The 22168-nt window shown below is 33.0% G+C and overlaps 4 protein-coding genes and 1 non-coding gene across 8 annotated transcripts; 3 read left to right on the top strand and 2 right to left on the bottom strand.

Annotated features, from left to right (window-relative positions):
• Window positions 1–1350: 1350 nt before the first annotated feature.
• LOC103576354 (zinc finger matrin-type protein CG9776) lies at window positions 1351–8805 on the bottom strand. 2 transcript variants are annotated; one of them, XM_053738401.1, is made up of 10 exons: window positions 8707–8805; window positions 8089–8404; window positions 7837–7968; window positions 6661–6823; window positions 6117–6292; window positions 5664–6050; window positions 5075–5180; window positions 3798–3916; window positions 2274–3674; window positions 1351–2184 (listed from the first exon to the last, which is right to left on the bottom strand). In XM_053738401.1, exons 2-10 carry the CDS (start codon window positions 8368–8370, stop codon window positions 1567–1569), a joined length of 3384 nt encoding a protein of 1127 aa, XP_053594376.1. In that variant the 5' UTR covers window positions 8371–8404; window positions 8707–8805; the 3' UTR covers window positions 1351–1566. The 2 variants fall into 2 exon arrangements, with proteins under 2 accessions (XP_053594376.1, XP_008554753.1); XM_008556531.2 differs by having other exon boundaries at window positions 8089–8426.
• A 386-nt stretch (window positions 8806–9191) lies between these two features.
• On the top strand, window positions 9192–11792 carry LOC103576355 (UBX domain-containing protein 4). Of its 3 annotated transcripts, none has more exons than XM_008556532.3 (7): window positions 9192–9429; window positions 9696–9830; window positions 9911–10212; window positions 10289–10561; window positions 10636–10938; window positions 11012–11241; window positions 11330–11792. In XM_008556532.3, the coding sequence occupies exons 1-7, from the start codon at window positions 9348–9350 to the stop codon at window positions 11457–11459; spliced, it is 1455 nt and encodes a 484-aa protein (XP_008554754.1). In that variant the 5' UTR covers window positions 9192–9347; the 3' UTR covers window positions 11460–11792. The 3 variants fall into 3 exon arrangements, with proteins under 3 accessions (XP_008554754.1, XP_053594345.1, XP_014299643.1); XM_053738370.1 differs by having other exon boundaries at window positions 10639–10938; XM_014444157.1 differs by having other exon boundaries at window positions 11012–11227; window positions 11330–11421.
• Window positions 11793–11874: 82 nt separating this feature from the next.
• Window positions 11875–19469, top strand: LOC103576356 (homeobox protein koza-like). Its single transcript, XM_008556534.2, has 5 exons — window positions 11875–13121; window positions 13559–13678; window positions 17166–17389; window positions 18853–18989; window positions 19262–19469. Exons 1-5 carry the CDS (start codon window positions 12980–12982, stop codon window positions 19467–19469), a joined length of 831 nt encoding a protein of 276 aa, XP_008554756.1. The 5' UTR covers window positions 11875–12979.
• Trnam-cau (transfer RNA methionine (anticodon CAU)) lies at window positions 18693–18765 on the top strand. Its single transcript has one exon. It is a non-coding gene; the product is annotated as a tRNA-Met (tRNA).
• Window positions 19470–19594: 125 nt separating the features above from the next.
• Window positions 19595–21704, bottom strand: LOC103576357 (cyclin-H). The gene is made up of 5 exons (XM_008556535.2): window positions 21442–21704; window positions 20547–20945; window positions 20245–20470; window positions 19955–20066; window positions 19595–19872 (listed from the first exon to the last, which is right to left on the bottom strand). Exons 1-5 carry the CDS (start codon window positions 21556–21558, stop codon window positions 19740–19742), a joined length of 987 nt encoding a protein of 328 aa, XP_008554757.1. The 5' UTR covers window positions 21559–21704; the 3' UTR covers window positions 19595–19739.
• Window positions 21705–22168: the final 464 nt, after the last annotated feature.

Here is a 22168-nt window from a genome sequence, read left to right on the forward strand (position 1 = left end):
TAATAAATTATAAGAAACTGGAGTAAACTTAAGAATCGAATGTCAGAACAAAATGGCGGCAGAATATGATAAAAAAATATTTGAAATATTAAAAAAAAAACGCGCAAGTGCTTAACAAACCTTGGCGGGATAATAATGTGCAGAAGGGTATCCTAATACACTTGGAGATTTGAATTAAATTGCTCCAAGTGTATTTCAGCTAAAAAACGTCACTTAACTGCTATTTCCCCACCAGACGATGCCAGATGATTTTGCTCAGGAACTTGGAAGTTGTCAGCATCAGCCACCAGCCATCAGCAACACATTACACTAGCACTGATCACTTAACACTTTACACTAACACTGAACACTTAATGATCCTAAAGTTGGCAGACAATTAAATTTTTTTTTTCAACAAATCAATAATAAAAAAAAAAACACATGTAGAAAATTAAAAAGAAAATTAAAAAAACTAAGTGCAATTTCTAAAAATATTTTTTAAAAAAATCCTAAAATTATTAGATAGCGGCTAACTTCAATATCATTAAAACTACACTAACACTGAACACTCAACATTTAACTAGACCACAGATACATTACACAATTTAAACTTCACAAACACTGCACAATTTAATTAAACAATAACTATGAGCAACAAATTTTCTGAATAATTACACGACGTCACTACAATACTGTGTTTTAATTCAAACTCAAAGAAGGATCTGGACTACTACTGCTATTCTTGTTGATACTGACTGACGCTATTCGACCGCTAGTTGATACAAAACTATTGATTTTTCGATTCTCTCGCCCCCCTCCCCTTTAGAAAAATTTGAATGTCGATTACAGCGACGCGCAGCAGCACCCACTTTAAACTAGCACTAGCACTGAACACTCAACATTTAACTACATTTCACACACTTTGCAAAATTTTAAGTTCACAAACACTGCACAAATTAATTAAACAATAATTATGAGCAACGAATTTAATGGATAATTACCCGACGCCACTACTATACTATGTTTAATTTGAATGTAAAGAACAAAGAAAGATCTGGACTACTACCGCCATTGTCTAGATACTGACTGCCGCTATTGGACCGCCAGTTGATACCAAACAATCGATTTTTCAAATCCTTCTCTAGCCCCCCACTCTAGCAACAAATTCACGTCGATTACAGCGCCGCGAAGTGGCGGCAATTTGGCGCGAAATTTGAAAATTAAAATTTGACCTTATTTAAATTCAACTAAAAAATAATTTCAAAAAATTTAGTAATGACAGTGGAATTTAAATTGCAAAATATTAGCGCCACATTTTTAAATTTGAAATTTTATTAATTATTATAGACAATACATAATAATTAATTAAAATGGAGTGTTTAATTTATTTTAATAATTAACATTTATAATATACGAATACACTCTTACATATATTCAAACATCTTATTTTATTTATTATTACAATGATAATAAATGATTCTTTTCGTAAGAAAAATAAACAAAGTGGCAACTTGAGGTCGAAAAAAGGTAACCAATGAAATGGTTCAATGACAATCATGGTGCTAAAATAATCGAATTAACTGATAACTAAAAGATAGTGTCGCCCTCGTCGATCCCGAGCATCTTGAGGTCGTCGGGCCCCGGCTGGGTTTCGGTTTCGGTGTCAGCCTGGGTGATTTCCGGAGGAGGCTGATCCATGTACTCGGGCCCGTACCCGACGCAGCCGATCATGCTGCTGTACATGGAGGCGTACATGATGTGGTTGTCCATCTGTACATCTTTCTTGGCTTCCGGTTCGTCCTTTGGGAAAATAATATTGAGAGCTTCTTGCAGGTCTTCTGGGAGAGGACCCTCTGCGCGCTTGTCGGGTTCAGCCTCGATCGCAGCGCCCTCGACCATGTGGGGCTCCATGGGCATCATGGGCATGGGGGCTTGGGGTGCCGCGACGTAGGCCGTCTGCATGGGAGGCGGGTGCGCGTATGTGGGCATCGTCGTGGGCATCACTTGCGGCCTCACCGGAAACTGCTGGGCCTGGACGTAAGGTGGCGGATTACTTGCAATGAAAGGTGGCGGCTGCGTGTACGCAGTCGCTCCAGTTGTCGATGATGCGGGTGTTGGTTTAGGTGCAGACGTTTTTGACGCTTCCGCCGTTGGGTCTTCGATTATCGTCTCCTCTGATTGGTCTTCTATTTCCATATCTACCACCTGTAATAAAAATTTTTAATTTTTAAAATGTGAGGCAAAATGAGTCGCGTAGAAAACTTTTATAATTTTAAAGTTAAAAATTAATTTACCTGAGGAGGAACAGATGTCTTAGGCGCATTGAGAACTGGAGGTGGTGGAGCGACGAGAATCTTCATCGCCGGCTTAGCAACAGTGACATTATTGGCAATTATTGGGCCTGCGAGTTTGGTTATATGGACAACACCCGGGGGGTTTATGATCTCATTGGGCACCTTGGGGGTGTCCTCGAACTTGCTCTGGGTGTAAGGCAGCGGCGTGATGTCTTTCTCTGGCTTGTTGTCTTCCTTCTTCTTGAAGAGCGGGAGTCTTCCGATAAACGGGAGCTTTCCCTTCCCTGCACTAGGCGTCGGCTGTTTCTTTACCTGCGTCTGCTTCTTTTTAGCATCTGCATTTTTCTTGTCGTACTTCTCATCATTAGAGTCGTCGTCTCTCCTGTCTTTGTACTTGTCGTAGCTTCTCTTCGGGCTGTCACGCCAACGTCTAGGTGAGTCGTCGCCTCGCCTGTCTTTTCTCCTGTCGTCATAATAATCGCGGTCGCGGTCACGGTCTCGTTCACGATCGCGGTCGCGGTCCCGTCCTCCTCGACCTCGTCTATCATAACTGTCATACCTTCCGTGATATTTGTCATCCCGTCGGTCGTACTTGCGGTCCCTGTCCTCTTTGTGATCGTACTTACGATCGCGGTCTCGTTCCCGATCTTCTTCGCGGTCGGACGAAGATTTATCCTGAGGTTTTATCGTCATATTCACCTGCTGCTTGGTCCAGAAGCCCATGTGGGGCTTTGGCATTTCATCGGGCTTTGGAATGTCAACTTGTTTGCTCTGCTGCTGCTGGGACTGAGGCTGCCCCGACTTCTCATCGTCCTTTTTTATCCAAAACGACTTTGGAGGTTCCTTGGGACCCCAGGCCTCGAGATTAGCCTCTGACTTGTCAGCGAATCCGTTGCCTTCTTGCTGCTCCGTCACTGGAACATCAGACCCGCGTCGCTTCATCTCTTCCTCTTGCTTGGCCTTAAGCTTGTCGCGTATTGAATTCAGAAGCTGACGGTCATCGTTCTCTTGAGGCGCGTCCTTGCCGCCGGCGACGTGAGACCAGTGGCCCTTGAGCTTAATTCCATGGTAGTCTATTTCCTCGTTCAAGATCGCTTGGGTCGAAGCCTTCATCTTGTTGCGCATGGCCACTCGGATGCTCTTGGACGTGTCTTGGTCCGACTCCGAGTCCGAGTTTTCCGAGTCACTGCTACTTTCGCTGTTGCTGCTCTTGTTCTTGCGCTTTTTTGACTTTTTTTTGTTCTTCTTCGATTTCTTTGACTTTTTTACTTTAGCCGGCGGCTCGTCTTCTTTCTGTTTCTGGAGTTCGAGCTGCATTTGCTTTTGACGTTCATCAGAAAATGCTTTTTCTCTGTCTGCCATCCAATCTGTTTCCCAATGAGGATTTTGATCAACATAATTCTGAAATTAATACACAAAATAATTATGAAAAAAGCTAACATAGACCTCTGGGGTAAAATGAACCCCATAATTTTCTATCAACCCCCCCCCCCTTTTCTACTTAATAAAAAAAAAAAAACTTACACTAAAATTTTCTGAATGACGTTTAGATTTAAGATGTAGACTAGCGCAGTGTAAATCACCAATCCAAGAGTCGCATAGTCTGCAGTACCAAGCAGTGGCTGGACTAAAGAACTGCAGGCCTATAAGCAAAAAAATAAAAAAAAATTTATAAGTCAAAAAAATTAACTCGGTAGAAAAGTAAATAATTATTCGTAAGTTCATAAAGAATGACCTTATGCTCAGCCGCGATACAAAATCAATGCACTGAAAAAACAAAGGTAACTATTATAATGCTGATAGCTTCCTATTTTTCTTTATTTTATTTTCATTATTTATTTATACATTTATTTATCCTCTCCTTCATGGATATATATATAATTTTTCTCTGAAATTGATTAAACAGCTCCATTAGTCATTTATTTACTACATTGACATTCATTATCAATACATTACATTTCTTTACATAACTCAGTAAATAATTATAATATTTCTTAGATAATTTAAATTATAAACTACTTCTATATGCAGACATTTACATTCGTAGTTAAGTAATTAATTAATAATTATAACAGCTAATTATTATTAATTAATTAGATTTAATTGTACACATGGTTAATATAAAATATCACTGCCACATCACTAGTAAATTTTACTTTTTTTTCACTGGAATCATTGCTGATTCGTTTTCACTTAAATCTTGAGTAAGTCTTGGTAATTGATCTTCATTCTTCATTAATTATTCCCTATTTTACTCTTCGGTGCATTCAATTATTGCTTAAAAATTTTTACAGTACATTTTTGTTTGAATAAAATATTATTTTTTAATTATAATTCAGTTCAAGTGTACGAATAATTACTTTTTTCTATTATTAGTTAGATTTATTTTTGACTTTTGATAATTTTAGTAATTAAATAATTCGATATTTTGTCGAAAAAAAAAATTTTGAAGTACAATTGAAGTCAAGGGTACGAATCCACAGGCATTTTTTTTTTTTTTTTTTTTACAAAAATTTCGAATCTAATCCATTTAAAAATTTGCCGCTACTTGAAATTAGGATAAAAAAAATTTCTCAACGAATTATCCGCACACTCAAAAAAAAAAAAAATGGAGCACAATAAAAAAATTTTTAAGCAATCGAAGGTAATTATTAAATTGTAAAGAACAATTTGGTGATAAGTAAAATATTATTGTCGTCTTCAATACATACCGATAATTAAAAGAGATACGTGTAGTGCAAACAGCTACGGAATTTATTATGCTAATTAGTAAAAAATATCAAGATAAATATCAGTCATACCTTTAATAGGCGTCCTTTTGGTCGGCAGACCGGGGTAATACGGTACTTCTTTTTCCGTTCCCTCGCCATTGCGTTTGTGCCAGGGCATATCCACGATCTTCCTTTCCTAGATTAAAAAAAATGTTAAATGAGTATCCGAAAAAATACAGACACTCATTATCCCTCACCTATTTTTTACATTTAGATAATTTACGTTAAACTCATCTTGTCTCACCGTTTATTTAAAATACTTAAAAAAAAAATAATTAATCGCCGCCATTCGATCAATCGATTTCCATCATCCCCACCAACTTACGAACTAGTAAATTATAATTTTAAATAAATTATTTAATATGGCTGTGCGAATAGTTCGAATTATTTATATCGAATCAAACTATTCGGTTCTAACTTTAAATCGAAAAATTTTAACTTTTGAACTATTTTGAAATCTACGAATCTACAAAAAATTATTTTTTGTCACTTTAAAAACGAAGCTCTCCATTAAATAGAAATAAAATATTTGAAAGCTGATCAAAATTAAAAATTTTCGAATTATTCGACCCGAAAACGATTCGCACATCCGTATTTTAAATTAAATAACATAACTAACCAGACAAGTTTCTTTATGCTCGTTGGAGTGCAGGTGATTCAAATATTCCTTAGCTGTTTTAGGAAAGATATCGCAGACTTTGCACCAGTGCATTTCCGGGTCATAATGTACAAAATTATACACCGGCTTTGAATCCTCTTCATTAAGTCTTAGCTTACGCTCGCGCTCGGCTTTAGCCTCACGATCGCCGTCAGAGCTGGAGGATTTACTCGGGGACTCCACTAGCTTTGCTTTGGGAAAATCCTCTTTCGGACTTTTCCCGCGCTTTACAGGCGACTCAGACTTATACTTTACTTTTAAATCCTCAACGGTCGCTTTGTCTCCGATTATGCCGGTCAACATGTCAATTACATTGTTTATTGACTTCATTTTGTTCTGTATCTCGACCTAGATAAATTTAAAGGCTTGTTAGCAGTGAGTTTAATTAAAGCATGGGTTTACTTTTACAAATACCTGGAGCTTTTGGTTTTCTTTGACGATACGATTTTCACGTCCGTCTTCTTTACCGATTTCGTTGCACTGTTGCCGCAATATTTCTAATTCTCTTTGCAATGTCGTTGTTTTTCTTACATACTCTTCTCGTTGTTTTAATAATGTCACTTGCTGTTGTTTTTTTTCAGCTGCAATTGCTAAAAAAAAAAAGTAAAAATTAGTATTCAAAAATTTTATCAATTTTTTTTGAAGTGCGCGAAAAGTGTACGGATTTAATTCCATGTAATTTTTAAAAAAATTTTAAGAAATTATAAATTTTCGCATTATTCGAACTTCTAATACTTTAAAAACGGACAAAAATTCGAAAATTTTAAAATTAAAATTTTTTGAATAATTCAAAAATTTTTAATTTTTTAAAAATTCGAATTTTTTTCGTATATTCGCTTACGATTATGTAAAAATAATTAATAATTTTGAATTATTCGCACACTTTTAATTTTTTTTTCTTCTACTAAACAGCAAAAAATTTTTGTTAAAAAAATAAAAACAAATAATAGAAACAAACCTTCTTTTTTACTATCCTCAGGTCTTGAAACAGCTCCGATAACAGGTGGAGCCGCTTCAACAGGTCGCGGTGGATCGATTGCTGGTGGCATTGCGGGCGGAGCTGGGGCCGGCTGATTATTGTAAGGTACTTGTCCTGCTTGCCAATTAGGTGGTGGGTAATCCTATAAATATTGTCGGTACAATCAACAATCGCCGGTCATTAATGTTCTTAAAAAAAAAATTAATCACATAATCCTCTGGATTTTCTTACCTTGGCACAGTCTTGTTACGTGGCTCAATGATTTTATCTAAATCATTTAATTTACCTTCTTTTTCTTTTGTTTACTCTTAATAAAATTAAATAACGCGGTGCATACTTACTGCTTTCATGTTTCTCATTACATTACGCTGTTACGTGAGACGCTCAATAAGCTCATAATTGTACTTGTACACGATTCAAATATATATATGGTATATATATTGTATAGTATGTACGTAAAAATGTACTTGTTTTAAAATAAAGCCGTTGAGGTAAAATTTATATCAAGTGACGCAGCTTGACAACGTGCAATTACGTATAGTACTTTTTTTTTTTTTGTTTTTTTTACATTTTTTTTTTAAGGTGGTCACTATAATTTTTATTTTTAAACCAATAGAATTTTATTCTTTTTTTAGAATTTGTAATAAAATTATTAAATTTAGATTTGTTTTTAATTTTAAATATTTAAGATTTAAAAAAAAAAAAATTACTCTGTCTCTGATATAAAAAAATTCTTAAGTTTAAAAACAAAATTTAACTTTAATTATTTTCTTTTAAATTAAAACTAATTTGTGATTCACGATACTGCAGTTAGTAGGCGTCTAATAATTTTTGGATTTTTTTTTAAACAATAATTTATAAAAAAAAAGTATTTGAAAAAATTACACTTATAGTTTTTTTAATTTCCTACATGTGCATATTTTTATTTATTTATTTTTTTTTTTAAATTAAATTGTTAAAAAAAATCCACAAGTTATTGTCTGCTGATAGGATCATAATTAACTAGAATAAAAAAAATTTTTGATCCTAGTGTCCAACAAAAATCAGCTAAAAAAAATAAAAACCAACTGTTCGGGTGACCACCTTCTTTATACGAGGAAGTAATAAATAATAATGAATAAAATAATAAAAAATAAATAATAATAATAAACTTACACTGCGATAACCAGCTGGCGGAGGATAACCATACTCGTATCCCTGGTTGTAATTATAATTGTAGTTATAGCCTTGATTATACGGAGGCATCGGCGGCGGTGGCTGGCTCGTGTTCGGTGGTGGTGGTGGAGCCTAGATATCATAAATATAAACGTAATCAATAGATAAATACCACTGCAATTTATAAAGTCAACTCTAGTGTACTCTACACTAGTAATAGATTCGCAACTCGTTAATAACTTAGATAATAACCTGGTATTGATTGTGAACAGGCGGTGCATAGCCAGCAGCTGGTGCCGGTGTCTGATTCTGTGCTCCAGATTTATTCCAATCCTGTGAATTTCTCGCCGGGTCTTTTCTCCGTCTCTCGTGTGAACCCGATCTGCGGTCACGTGACCGGGACCTTCTGTACCGCGACCTTCTAGGCGATGGCGATCGGTCTCTGTCGTATTTCCTGGCCCGTCTTCTGTGTGAGGACTCATCAGAATCAGCGCTTGGACTTCTTGGTCCCTTTCTTCGGGATTCCGTCTCCATTTTTATCAGTATCCAGTATCCAGTTGTTAAAAGTCTGGGGTTATTTTAAGAAGATACTGAAATATTTAAACTAAATGAATACTTTATATTTATAAATCATCATATATATGTATGTATATTTATATATTATATTTATTTTATTGTAGCGGCCATTTCTAAACCACCAACGTGGTAAACATGACCACTGATTGTGACTCAAAATAAAATTATAATATTTTTAAAAATGACAAATCAATGAGCCATTTATATATTTTTTCATTGCTATTTAAATTATTATTAGTTATATGTATCAATAAATATATATGGTAATTTATAAGTAATTACATATATTTTTACCTGATTTATATATTTATATATATAAGTATATATATGTATATTAATCCTAATAAAACGAAGAAGCCGAAAAACGTACGAAAAATTTGTATAGACGTGAGCTTCTGGCTATAAATTTATCACTAATAGATATACTAACTCATATATTTGTTGTAATTGTAAGTACTGACGTCTTTTGTTTCTTTCTGTAACCAAAAATGAGGGCGCTTTTATTTTTTTACCGACCGCTGACAATTTTAAATAATGGCGCGAATTTCAAAAATTCAAATTTGTTTAATTAAAAAAAAAATTTAACTAATTAATGAAGTGATTAGGATTATGCAAATTAATATAATTATTGTTGTGAGTAATTATTTTCCAGGGAAAAATCAGTAATTTACAAATTTAACTTTGGCGCGAAAATTTGAATCTACAAAACAGACTGACAGAGCCGCCGCTCGTCATTTGTAAAAATCAATAAAAAAAATATAATTACGCTGAATGTTTATGACCATTTGGGTTGTGTAAAAAATTATCGTGCTCTCATGATCAACAACAGCATAAATTAAATTTAATTACGTCAGCAAACATTTGTAGCAATAAACAAAATTTAAGTTTTATTTTACGTAAATAGTTTATTTGAATTTAAATTTAAATAAATAACAATGAAGTGGTTTCCTGGAAGTATCAACGAAGCTGTCGCAACTTCAAAGACCAAAAAAGCTGTCTTTGTAGTTTTCATTGCTGGTATGTAGGTTATATATATTTAAATGTCATTTAACACAGTACCAATTAATTAATAATTAATTATTGGGATCCTGAAATTGACGGGCTGTCAATTTTTGAATTATTTTTTCCAACAAATAAATTACAAAAAAAAAAAAAAAGAAAAAAATGCGCAAGTAGAAAATTTAAAAAACTACAAGTGCAATTTTTCAAAATATTTTTATTTGTCCTTGTACTTTTTTTTTTTAATACCTAAAATTATTAAAATTATTTAAATTAATTCCCAGGCAATGATGAAGTATCCAACGAAACGTCACGAGTGATAGATTCACCAGAAGTGACATCGTTGTTGGAAAAAGAGGACTTTATTGCGATAAAACTTGAATCCGGAAGTGAATCTTACAGATTTTTTGCTCAAATTTGTATCCTTTTTTAAAAAATACCCGCTTATAATTTATTTTAAATTTAAATTTAAACAAATTGTCCTTGACAAGACCAATAGATCAACTGGTACCGGTTCCGTCATTATTTTTCATCGGCGACAATGGAAAGCCTCTGGAAATAGTGGCAGGAAGTGTGACGTCGTCGAGTCTGAAGGAAAAAATCGACTCTGTCCTCGTGAAAGCCGGGAAAAAAGACTCGTCGAATAATTTTATCAAGACTGAGCAGAGTCATGCTGAGTCTACTAGCTCCAATGTTTCAAACACTCAAGAAAACTCGACGAGTAATAATAATATTGAAGAGCCTTCAAATATCGGTGCTAACGTCAACACTGCGACTGCTGACAATGAAATTACTGCCGCGGTAAGTTTCTGTTTGATTTTTTAAACGATCCCTATTTTTGGAGAAGAGATTTATTGATTGTGTTTCGGGTCAACAGGAGAAAGTTGAACGGGCTAGAAAATTGATAGAGATGCAGAAACAGCAGAAGTTAGAAGAGGAGCGGGAGAAAGAACGTTTGCGAGAGATCGAGAGACGGAAAATGGGTAAAAATTTACAGAGCGCCAAGCGCCAGCAGCAGGATTTAGAGCTAAAGTTGGCTCATGAAGAACGAATCAAGGAGAAAGCTGCTGAACTGGAAGCCAGGGAAAGAATCAGGGCCCAGATTGCTCAGGATAAAATTGAAAGGAAGCAACGTGAGCAAGCTTTACTGGTAAATTTATTTAAAATTTAAAAATCTATTTAGGTAAGGGTATCAAAATTAAGTGATTGATTTGTTGGTTTTAGCAGCAGAATGTTCAAGAACAAGAACGTCCAGCAGTAACCCAGCGATCGTTTGTCGGCGACGGTACCGCTCGTATACAATTTCGACTACCTTCTGGCAATCCACACACTGGATCATTCCAATCTACAAGTACCCTAAGAGAATTGCGCGCCTATGTAGTCAGTAATATCGAGTTACCATTCCAACAATTTTCTATGTCCACGTCGTTCCCCAGGAGGGACCTGACCCAGGAAGATGACGACAAAACTCTCACTGAGCTTCAGCTTGTTCCCACTGCCGTCGTACTAATTTTACCGGTTAAAAATGTAAGTCCGTTCATTATGTCAAATATCAGAAGAGTTAAAAAATAAAATTTAAACGTAAAAATAATTTTTCTAGACAAGTTCATCAGCTGTAATTCCGTCAGACGGCTCAAACTTCATATCGAGATTAATGTGGGCGCTGATTACGCCCCTCGTTACGGTATTTAATTACATTACTGGATATTTCTCGGGCAACAGAGGTCCGAATGACCGCAGCGCCGGCTCCAGAGGCTCCTCCACCGGTGAATCTTCAAGAACCAGCGGTGTCTACTCATCTGGATCCCGTCCTAATGTTAGTCAGCCTGGGTAATTTATTAGTGATAATAAATTCATGCTAATTAATTATTTAGCCGGTTATTGATAAATATTTATATAAATTTTATTTTATCTACAGTTTGATTAGAACTCCTGGGGGTTCGAGCACTACTGTCAGAGCACGAGGTAATGTGCACCGATTGCACTCCGGTGATGATGACAACGACGAAAACAACACGTGGAACGGAAACTCGACTCAGCAGATGTAAATTTTATAATTAAATTTATCTTAAATATAATGCATTAATAATAATAATATTAATTATTATTAATAATAATAATATTAATTATTATTATTATTATTATTATTATTATTATTATTATTATTATTATTATTATTATTATTATTGATGGTAAAAAAATGAGCTGTTTAATTTGAAAACCGTAAGAATTGGAATTGGACCAAGGTGTGTGTTGATTTAAAAAAATGTTTTAAGTAAAAAGAAATAATTATAAGATTATTTTATTAAATTAAATTAATTGCATTAAACGAAGGCTACACATGCACTGTAGAGATTAAATAAAATATTTAATCATTTAAAATTACAATTTTATTTATTTAATAATAATAAAAACCATTAGTAACATTTCGTCCCTTTTTTGGGTAATCTCGTAATTGCAAAATTAAAATTTTGTTCAGAAATCAGTCAAAAAATCTACTCTATTTCACGTGCGTTAATGGAAACATGAAAATTCAAGTCTTTTTAACATTCTCTGTTATAATTATTAAAATTTTAAGAGATTTACTCAGAAAGGAGACAATTTGTCATTGAATTTTCAGTTTAGGAAGAGGAGAGACAAACATATCAGGATCTCCTGTTTAAAATGAGAAAACTTTACCCAGACTATCGTGTCAGACTTGTTCTCATTGTTGTTCTTGGAGAAATGGAACAGTCTTTTGTACCTGCATTAACTGAAATATCAACTTGTTAATCGCAAAATTTTTAGCATCGCGGATACGAAGGCTGTCATTCTCGAATCTTGGCCTGAGCATTTTAACAAATGAATAATTTTAAAAAATGGAAATTTATAATAATATAATAAATAATATATCAATAATAAATATTAAAGATATAAAATTCTCATGAATATTAATGACGTAGTTAGTAAGAAGATAAAATTTTCTATCCTGGTGTCGTTTATTAAGTGAGATGCTACGGTTAGATGGTAAGACGGTTAAAATGAACATGCTGAATTTATCGAGTCTTCATTACTGTCGTTAAACCATTCTAGTATCATGTATATGTATATATGTATATACTTAGTTAAAGTTAACACTTGAGTATAATTATTAAAAGCTCAAGTGCTTTTCCCTAAATCATCATCTCTTAGAGCTCATGATGCCAAGTAACGCCCAGTATCCAGCATCATTGGTCCATGGAGTGGTACGTCAGCACGTGGGATTTTTCGTTAACGCCTATCACTACCACTACCACTCGTTCTTATTCTCTGTTAACTACAAATGTTAAAATAAAAAAATAAAATAAAATAATTTGGGTAAAAATCAAATCTTGAACACAATGATCTTAATCTTTACACGCAGTGTTTAGCTACAACTAATCCGGATGACAAGGAATTATTTTTTGTGAACTTCAATACTATTGATACCAGTATCAATAATTAGTAATTACGGTTTAGAAAAATTTATTTTTCATATTTGCGGCAAAGTTGCTTGTGATATTTTTTTTTAAAGTTTTATGTTAAGTGTCTTATTTTTTTTTTTATAATTATGGAAGAAAATATGTCGAGTGTTACTGAAAGTACTAATTTAAGTAGTAATAAATCATCGGCTTTTAGTATCGAAAGGATTTTAAGTAAAGATCCGCCTACTAGTCAAGTTAATGAACAGAAAAATTCATACTCATTTGAATGTAAGTTTTTTACTTCAACTTTTTTTTTATTACCAATAAAAAAGTCAAATTTTTATATTTTTTACGGTGTTAAATAATTTATTTTTTTGAATTTGTGGCTCTTGTAATTTTTCGGCGCGAAAAAGTTTAAATTTTTTTCCCGCAACTAAAATTCATTTATTTTTATAAATTTTGTTTCTTTCGTCTTTAGAGAGCAAAAAATACTTTTTTTTTTTTCATCAAAGTACTTTAGAAATGAATCAGTGGAAAATACTGACGATCGGTGAATTTTAACTGACAGCCAGTACTTTTCATGGAGTCATAAACAGGGAAAAAAAATTACGTTCTAATTTCGTCAAAAAAATTTCCATTTCAACGAAATTTCTCAATTCCATCAAACTTTGACTATTTTTCTCTTCATTAATTTAATTATTAATCAATAAATCTAAATAATACAGCATATGATCAAGAAACAAGATTAACAGCACCAGATTCATCGATGTCTTCACCAGATGAGCTGGAAATTTTCGAAGACCCAGATATCGGATCGACTTCCTCTGAACCAGGAATAAGTTACGGTAAATCAGCTTAAAAAATTTTTAAAATTAATAAATTAATCCAGAGGATGTTTATTTTTTTTTATTTGCGCGCCATTAAATTTCGTCGAAACTTTTGATGCCGGCTATCAGCAGCAAGGACATACTTTTCTCATAAAATTTATCGCGTATGGAAAAGTGACACGAGGCGTACTTGGTATCATAATTATTACGAATGTGAATATGTGGATTTTTTTGCCGAATCCACATGACTGGAGATATAAATTCTCACCCTTGGGCTGAGCCAGTTTGTATTCGGAATAGATATCGTAGGAACGGTGCGTGTGCACAAGTTGCGTGAACTACACACAGTATTTTACAAAGTACATACATAAGTAAACCAAAGAGTGGCCCTACTTGTGAGTTGTTTGATCCATTGCTTCCTGCAGGTTCCACGCCTACTCAATGTTCTCGGTTTCACGTCCACTATTTATCTGTCTCTTGCTAATTTTGCTATGGAAATCCGGTAATACGTTCCGTTGTCTTCCTCGTTTGATATTTTAATTTATTGCATTTTTATATACATTAATTACTATCATATTTTATTATTTACTTTACTTCACTTGATCTTTTAAACAAATTTTTATTTATATTTGTTGAGATCATGTTTGGATAATAAACACCATGTTCCTATTTAAGTATATTAAATATTTTGTTTTTCAGAGGTTTTAGATTTATTTTGATACGCGGGATGAAAAAATACGAGCGAGTATTACGAGGCACGCGTTTGGGTCTTTAAATAATCATTGTAACACGTTTTTTAAATTGTCCGTAACGATATATAGTAATTAATCAGAGTTAATGACTTAATATTTTTTTTTAAATCAACTGAAGAGGTTTTGGATTCTTTTAGTCAATGAAATTTTAGATTAGAATGAAACATCTCACAAGTTGGTTCTGGTTTTTCGGGATTTTTTTGGGGAAAATTTGGTAATTAGTTAATTATTAAAATTTTATATGATAGTAGATGTTCAGACGAAGAAAACTTGGGGTCTAAATTAATTCTAAGACCATGGGAAGTGTTTCAAATTAATTTTTTAAAGTTAAAAGTTCATTTTTTCGGTGAGTTTTTACTGTCGTCTATAAGGATCTTGTTTTTCGGGATTTTTTTAGGGAAAATCGGGTAATTGTTTAATTATGAAAATTTTACATGAAAGTAGACATTCGGACGAAGAAAATGCGCGGTCTAAGAAGGTTGCGAAACGGCGGGAAGTGTTTCAAATTAATTATTGAAAGTTGAAAGTCAATTTTGTCGCTGAATTTTGACTGCCTTTCTTGTTTTTCGGGATTTTTTTAGGAAAAATCGAATAATTGTTTAACAATCTTCATTATACATTAAAGTAGACATTCTAAGGAAGAAAATGAGCGGTCGAAACTTAATGTCCGATAACCGGAAGTACTTTAAATTTAATATTGAAAGCGAGAACAAAAAAAATACTAATTTTAGATTTAAAAATATAGATTCAGTTTTTCGGGATTTTTTGTAAGAAAATGAAGAAATCGTACATTTATTAAAATTTTATCTGAATGTAGGCATGTCAGCAAAGAAAATAAGCAGTCTAAATTTTTCTTATGACCACGGCAAGTTTCGTAAATAAATTTGGCAAAAAAAGAATTTAATTGACTTTGATTTAGTGGTCAATTAATAAACTTTAGAGTGACAATTAAATTAAAGCTGACGTTAACGAGTTTATAATAGGTACATCAAATATTTGTACAATGCGTAAAAAGACATCCATCACCAAATAATTAGAAGACAAGTTCACTGCAGCTCAAAGCAATTAGGTAAACTATAAGGCGTGGTGTTCTATTCCTGAGCTCCGTGAAACTCTTGTCTTTACAACTTTATTTTTTCCTCTATCCCTTTCCCTTCATCTTCACTCTTTTTTATTCCCACAGAAATAATTCCGGCTCTAAGCCAAACAAATCACTCGTGAAAAATGATCTATCCAATAGCCAGATAATCAATAAATTAATAGACTTATGAGCGACTAAATAACGCTCAGAAATTGAGTCGTCGTCATCATATTAAGTTTAAACGATAAATTAGATGTTAACTAAAAGGAATAAGAAATTTTACGAGGCTTAATATACGATTTTAGACTTACACACTCGCAGTACACGCCCCGTGTTGCCATCAGCTAAAAAATCTTGAGAAATGCGACAATTACGTCGCCATCTGACAATTAGTAGCCAGTAAACGCTTCTGCGTTGCCTGTGAAATATTCAGCTACGAATAGTTTTTCGGGATATTTATTACTTTTAGCCACCGCACGCTCGCTACTCAGTAGATCGCGTTTAGTTAAACTTTCAGGGTTGTACCATGTCACCTGATACACGCTCATACATTTGTATATATATATAAGATATTTATAATTTGCAAGACGAATGTAAGGAAAGGGAGGCTGGAAAGGACCCCAGGCAAAATAGTCCCCTTGAATTTTTTTTTTTTTAGATTACATGCAAAAGCCATATGAGCTCGGGGAAAAATGGGCCACTGAAATTTTTTTTTTAAATTTGTTTATTCAATTTTTTTTTTTGTATTTCTGTAAATAAAAAAAAATTGACAGTCCATTTTACCCCTTTAATAGAAAATACTTAAAAATCATTTATATATAATTGGTTTTTTTTCTTTTCAAAGAAAAAAAAAAGTAAATAAAAATAAATCATTAACATCTTTGTAATTTTGAATAGAAATATGTCAAAAATATTTCACTCGTCAGAAAAAAAAAATGTAAAAAGAAAAATGGGAAATTGATTTTAGACCCATGGACGTCGATGTAAAAGCGTGAAAAAAAGTATCTAACCATCGGAGCATGTGTCATCGTAAGTTCTAGTGTGACACTAAAACTAACTCTTTTTTCCGCTGAGATGATTAATGGGCGGATAATTAGAAGATGATACCGTAGACCGGGGTATGGTAGTGTGTAGCTGGATGAGGATTTGAGGCTCGTCGGTCTGTGGATGGACTGAAAGAGTAGCTGGAGATACATTTTTTATTCTGGTTGAGTGTAAGACATGAGACGACACGACGTGTGTTATTCACAAACACATAAATGGACTCTCTTTCTCTTTTTATTTTTTTTTTTTTTGCTTTACGCTAGTCGTTTCAAGTCGGATAAATATAAATATAAACAACCTACCTAGATACGTATAAAAATGTCGGTAGCGCGATAAAGATTCCGCGGTAATTGGGCAAGAGACCAGAAGTGTCTTTATGTCTCTATTATTTTATTTATATTTTTTTTGTCTTTGTTCAAAGACTGGCTGATTCAATGGGACGTTTAAAGATTGTTTTATTATATTTTCATGTTTCCGTCTCGTAAATTATTTCTGGGTATTTTAGATAACCGAAAGATCCCGAGCTCCGCCAGTTCATAGATAAATTAATTTTTTTTTCTTGCTTTCTTGCACTCTAACAAGTGGACTGGAGTTTCGAGTCGATTGTATAAAAAAAACTATTTTTCAGAAGCTTGTACTAGTAGCAGTAGCAATTCGGCAATGGATGTCAGTGATAAGGACAATGAAAGGAGCGGAAGTGTGACCAGTGATGATGACAAGAAAAAAAGACCGCGGACCGCATTCACTGCCGCGCAAATAAAGTCACTGGAGACTGAGTTTGAGAGAAGTAAATATCTCAGCATTGCCAAGAGGTTGCAGCTGAGTAAAAGTTTAAAATTAACTGAAACCCAGGTAATTTCATTTTTAATTATTTATTTCGTCCATAAGCAGAAGTGAGGACATTTTTTTTTGACACGCGATATTATTCATAATTTTTGCCGATTTAATGGAGATTCAAAATTTTTTAATTACTTGAAGATTTTAATTTATTAACTTCTAAACTTTGTTATTTTTAATTACTATTAAAATATAATTTTAATTAATTGGACTAGTATAAAAAAAAGGCAAGACGACAGTCGCCAAGAGGAAAGAGTCGAGACTGCACATGATGCGTTACGATTTCGACGTCCGTTAATTAACAAATCAGCACTTGAGAATTTAAATATCACTCATTTTTTACAAAACGTTTTTTACTCAAGCTACATCTCGTTATTTTTTAAAAAATTACTTCCATAAACACATCCAAAGCTTTCTTCAATTAAATTTAAATCGCCTGATATTAATATAAAAAAAAAGCTAGAAATTAATAATTCTTAAATTAGAAGCACACGTTTACTATTTATATTTTAACGAGCGGGAAACATTTGAAAAATAATAGCTCTATTTTAAAATAAAGTAACTAAAACGTATATTCGAGTACCTGACGGTTATTAAATCGAATTTGAATTTTGAATAATCGCGTATCATTAATTTACAAAATTTGTTTGTTGTATTTCCTCTACACATCGCCCTTTTCTTATTCTCGGGTTTTTAAAGTCATTAGGTCAAGACTGCATGAGTTATGAGACCACATTTACGCGCAGGAGCACATGTGCATCCGTCATGCACTGGCGCCATTCTTTATATTTTACTTAATATAATTAGGATAGTCTAGGGTTTGTGTCGACGATCAATTAGCACCCAGCTACCCTTTAAACCTTTTAAAAAAATAATAATAATAATAACAATTTGTATAAATAAATTCAAAATAATTTTCCCGCGCGAAATTTAAAATTCAATTAGAAAAGCATTAGAACGTATTTAGATAAGTGTAAGAAAATAAATAAAGCAAGTGAACTTTAATAGTAGAGTAGAAAAAAAAGTCTAAAAGATTAAACAGATCTGAGGAATGGCGTTAAATTCAGTCTTTCAAGCTGCAGACATAAATGTCACAATATTTCTCGGAGTTAACGAGCCGCATTCGTCAGTACACAAGCTTTTGACTTCTTCCCACCCCCGCGGGGATAACGTATTTTTTTTGCATTTAGCTTATGATAATTAAGATATACAACACGCATTTGTCACGTTATTTTTTTTGTACCTTCAAAATCTTTTTAAAAGAAATTGTACGTAGATAGCAAATAAATAAAAAAGAAGAGCCCCGCTATGTAAATCTGCTTCGGTAGCGCAGATGGCAGCGCGTAAGTCTCATAATCTTAAGGTCGTGAGTTCGATCCTCACCCGGAGCAATATTTTTGGTTATTTTTTGAAAATTATTCGTAATAAATAATATCTATATAATTATTTATGGTGAAATTTTTTCTTTTTGTCTGTAGATTAAAATTTGGTTCCAAAATCGACGGACTAAGTGGAAACGTAAATATACTAACGACGTAGAACTGTTTGCGCAACAGTATTACTCTAGTTTAGGGATACCAGCGCCAAGGCCTATATTTGTTGGAGATCGATTGTGGTAATTTTTATTCATTTTAATATCAATTGATTAATTCACTACATAAGTTTACGCTGCTTTCATGTTTTAATCTCCGAAATTGTCATATTAACCCTAATCCGGTGTCGTTGTTTTCAACATCGGTAAACATTGAATATGGCTCATCAGAGGCCGTCGCTTTTTTAACTCTCGGAGTACACTGGGGGTCATTTTGACACCAGAATTTTTTTTAACCTAAAATATTTCTCACAGTTGAACCTTTGAAAAAGGTGATTAATAACTTTATTTAACAGGTTTTTTAATTACCCTGGGCAACCACAGGCAGCAACACCACCACTGCTACCATCACACGTGAATCCTCTGGCGCTGCCGCCGTCACTACCGATTGTCCAGCCACTGCCGACAAATCTTCCAGTAGGACAACAGAATATTTACCAAAATGTCCCGACGCACTCGATCAATTACCTGACGCAGTTGGACTATCGGAGGCAGAACACGTGAAAGATATTTTTTTATGGCCAATTTAAGTTCATCAATAATTATTATTGGATTAATTAATTATATTTTCTAATTTTTGTGCATTTACTGTGAAATACACTCTCTTAATAAGTTATTTTATTTATTTTCTTAACTCCCTCCCTACTTTCCTCTATATATATATGCGTTAAATTATTAATAATTATTAAAATATAAATATATAAATGGAACCTTTGCGATGAACGTAAAAAATTAATTAATTAATTAATTTAATGGCGACCGGACAAAAGTTCACTATGGCGAGTGAATCCTTTCGACTCCCAGCACTTTGTCATCACTGGCAGCTTGATCTTTAACTATTTTTGCGTATCGATCATCATCATGTAGATCTTCTTCGTCTAGCATTTCCTGCATTCTTTTTTTGTAACTAAAAAAAAAAATTATTGATTTTAATAATTGTTGTAATTAAGTATTTTTTTGTTTTTCTAATTAAAAATAAAAATACTCACATTTCACTATCTGGATTATTTTCTTGGTTACGGCATTTTTCTAATTTTTTTTCTAATGCCTTAACTATTTCTTTGTTCGGTATATCGATACTTTTAGCCATTGATCTTATTTCTGATAAATAAAAAAATAATTATTCGTTAATTTTTTATCAACTGATTTTCAAATTATGGGAAATTATTTTGACATTTTATTTTTTTTTTTTTCAATGAACTGATTGAGGTTGAATATAAATGTATTATATTATAATTAATTAAATATTTAATTAAAATAACGAAATATAAGAACTTACTTCGGACAGCTTCAATAATTCCCGCCAAATGTTCTCGTGAAAACAAAAAATCCGTAACATAATTATCCAAATTTGCGGAAATTTTTGATGCCGCATGCAAGACCGCGGCCAGAGCTATCTGACTCGGGGCATAGAGCAGCACACTGTCTGTCAGAAATACTTTTTCCAAAAAATCATCAATGTGGGGCCTCAATCTCTCCGGATTTTCCAGGGAACTGTAACGCGTCTAAAAAAATAAATAGTTAAAGCATAAAAACAAGGCAGTTGAAATTTTACCCAGATATAGGATTTAAAAAACTCACTTTTATGTCAATCATCAAACCTTCGACGGGTCTAAATGGATTGTGAACAGTCAGATGATAATTTAGCTGCTGCATCAGCAGCAATTCGTTGTTCAGTACAATATCTGATGCCTTTTCTCTGTCCCCTTTCAAATTAGCGACGAATTGAGATATCGATACATTGAATTCCTCGACTTTCGTTGATAAATAAACGCAGGTGACGAGTATTTCCTTGGGATGATAGTCCATGACGCTGTTTCTCAGATAAAATCTCTTGAAATAATGCAGCGCAGTTGCTATGGTAGCGCGAGGCATTGGTGGAGAAAATCTCTTGCAAAAATCACGTAATTGCAGCTCGTAAAAACGCAGCAACATTCTCTCTTCGGTGTCTGATAAAAAATACAGATCTCGGTCTTCTGTCTATAAATTAATTAGTTAAATTAATTATCAGTAATTAGACATTTCAAAAAAATTATACTGAAGTTAGCAGACGTCTAAAAATTTTTGAATTTTTTTTTAAACGATAAATTATGAAAAAAAAAATATTTCAAAAAATTGCACCTACAGTTTTTTAAATTCTCTACATGTGCATATTTTTATTTTTTCATTTTTTTAAAATTAAACTGTTGAAATAAAAATTCAAAATTTTTTAACTGTCTACTAACTTCAGGATCATTAAAAAAAAAAAATAACAGAAATTTTAAATTATAACAAAATACTTATTTATAATTTTAAATTCGTCTGATGTCTGACACATTCACATGCGTACCAGTAGGAACATAACCTCTCATTTAAAATAAAAAAATATTTAAATAATTTGAAAGTATTTGGAAGATGAATTATAAATTTAAATTAAATAAAAAAATACTAATTACAATTATTAATTAAAAGTAAGGCGAGTAGTTTAAATACTTACTGACATATTGGCACCGTACTTGTCAATAAATGCCGCGTTTGTGTTCTTTCGTAAATTTGTAAGGTCACTTTCATCCGCAAAAATCCAGTATTTTTTTTGAGTACTCGTAGGAAACATTTTTAAATTTTGAATTAATTATTTAGTTATTTATTTACAATATTGAATTATTAAAACAATAGTATACAGAAATTTTATGTACAAAGTAAATGAACGTAACGTAAATAAACAGTCGTCTTTGTATTACTTTTTTAAACCGCTGGCGACTGGCGGCACTGAGTGAATTTATAGATAGATGTCTAGAACACAGATCTCGATGATACAGATTGACTTTCTTACTTCCCGACCGAAGATATAGAAGAATAAGACTTGAGTGTTTTATATATATACATATATACATATGTAGAGAGAGAAAATGTATATGAAGAAGGGGAATATCGAAGGTGTCGGACAGCAGTGACAGGAGTAGTTCGACATTTTCCACGAGATGGCGTCCAGCCACATACGATGTCCCTGGTAAGAAACATATGTCAAAACTTTTATATTCCACATCTATGTACAAAATTGATGTATATTCTATTCTTCTCAAACATTACTCCTATTAATGAAGTAATCAAACTTAATGTATTTTTGTGGCCAGTCAACTGGCATTCGATAAAGGTTCAATTTGTATACTACACAATTAGTAATTTCAAAATTGCAAAATTTCTCCAAATTGCTTTGAGAGTAC

Source organism: Microplitis demolitor, chromosome 4 (assembly GCF_026212275.2).
Source record: "Microplitis demolitor isolate Queensland-Clemson2020A chromosome 4, iyMicDemo2.1a, whole genome shotgun sequence".
NCBI lineage: Eukaryota > Metazoa > Arthropoda > Insecta > Hymenoptera > Braconidae > Microplitis > Microplitis demolitor.

Bases quoted from the DNA above. Each gene is read 5' to 3' on its own strand.
- LOC103576354 (XM_053738401.1), bottom strand. From the start codon at position 8,370: ATGGAGACGGAATCCCGAAGAAAGGGACCAAGAAGTCCAAGCGCTGAT. The intron at 6,824-7,836 runs GTAAGTTTATTA...CAATATTTATAG, and splicing joins CGCCAGCTGGTTATCGCAGT to GATTACCCACCACCTAATTG. The intron at 6,051-6,116 runs GTATTTGTAAAA...AAATTTATCTAG, and splicing joins AAGAAAACCAAAAGCTCCAG to GTCGAGATACAGAACAAAAT.
- LOC103576355 (XM_008556532.3), top strand. From the start codon at position 9,348: ATGAAGTGGTTTCCTGGAAGTATCAACGAAGCTGTCGCAACTTCAAAG. The intron at 9,430-9,695 runs GTATGTAGGTTA...ATTAATTCCCAG, and splicing joins CTTTGTAGTTTTCATTGCTG to GCAATGATGAAGTATCCAAC. The intron at 10,939-11,011 runs GTAAGTCCGTTC...TAATTTTTCTAG, and splicing joins TAATTTTACCGGTTAAAAAT to ACAAGTTCATCAGCTGTAAT.
- LOC103576356 (XM_008556534.2), top strand. From the start codon at position 12,980: ATGGAAGAAAATATGTCGAGTGTTACTGAAAGTACTAATTTAAGTAGT. The intron at 13,122-13,558 runs GTAAGTTTTTTA...TAAATAATACAG, and splicing joins AAATTCATACTCATTTGAAT to CATATGATCAAGAAACAAGA. The intron at 17,390-18,852 runs GTAATTTCATTT...TTTTGTCTGTAG, and splicing joins TAAAATTAACTGAAACCCAG to ATTAAAATTTGGTTCCAAAA.
- LOC103576357 (XM_008556535.2), bottom strand. From the start codon at position 21,558: ATGTTTCCTACGAGTACTCAAAAAAAATACTGGATTTTTGCGGATGAA. The intron at 20,946-21,441 runs GTAAGTATTTAA...ATTAATTTATAG, and splicing joins AGTACGGTGCCAATATGTCA to ACAGAAGACCGAGATCTGTA. The intron at 20,067-20,244 runs GTAAGTTCTTAT...TTTATTTATCAG, and splicing joins AATTATTGAAGCTGTCCGAA to AAATAAGATCAATGGCTAAA.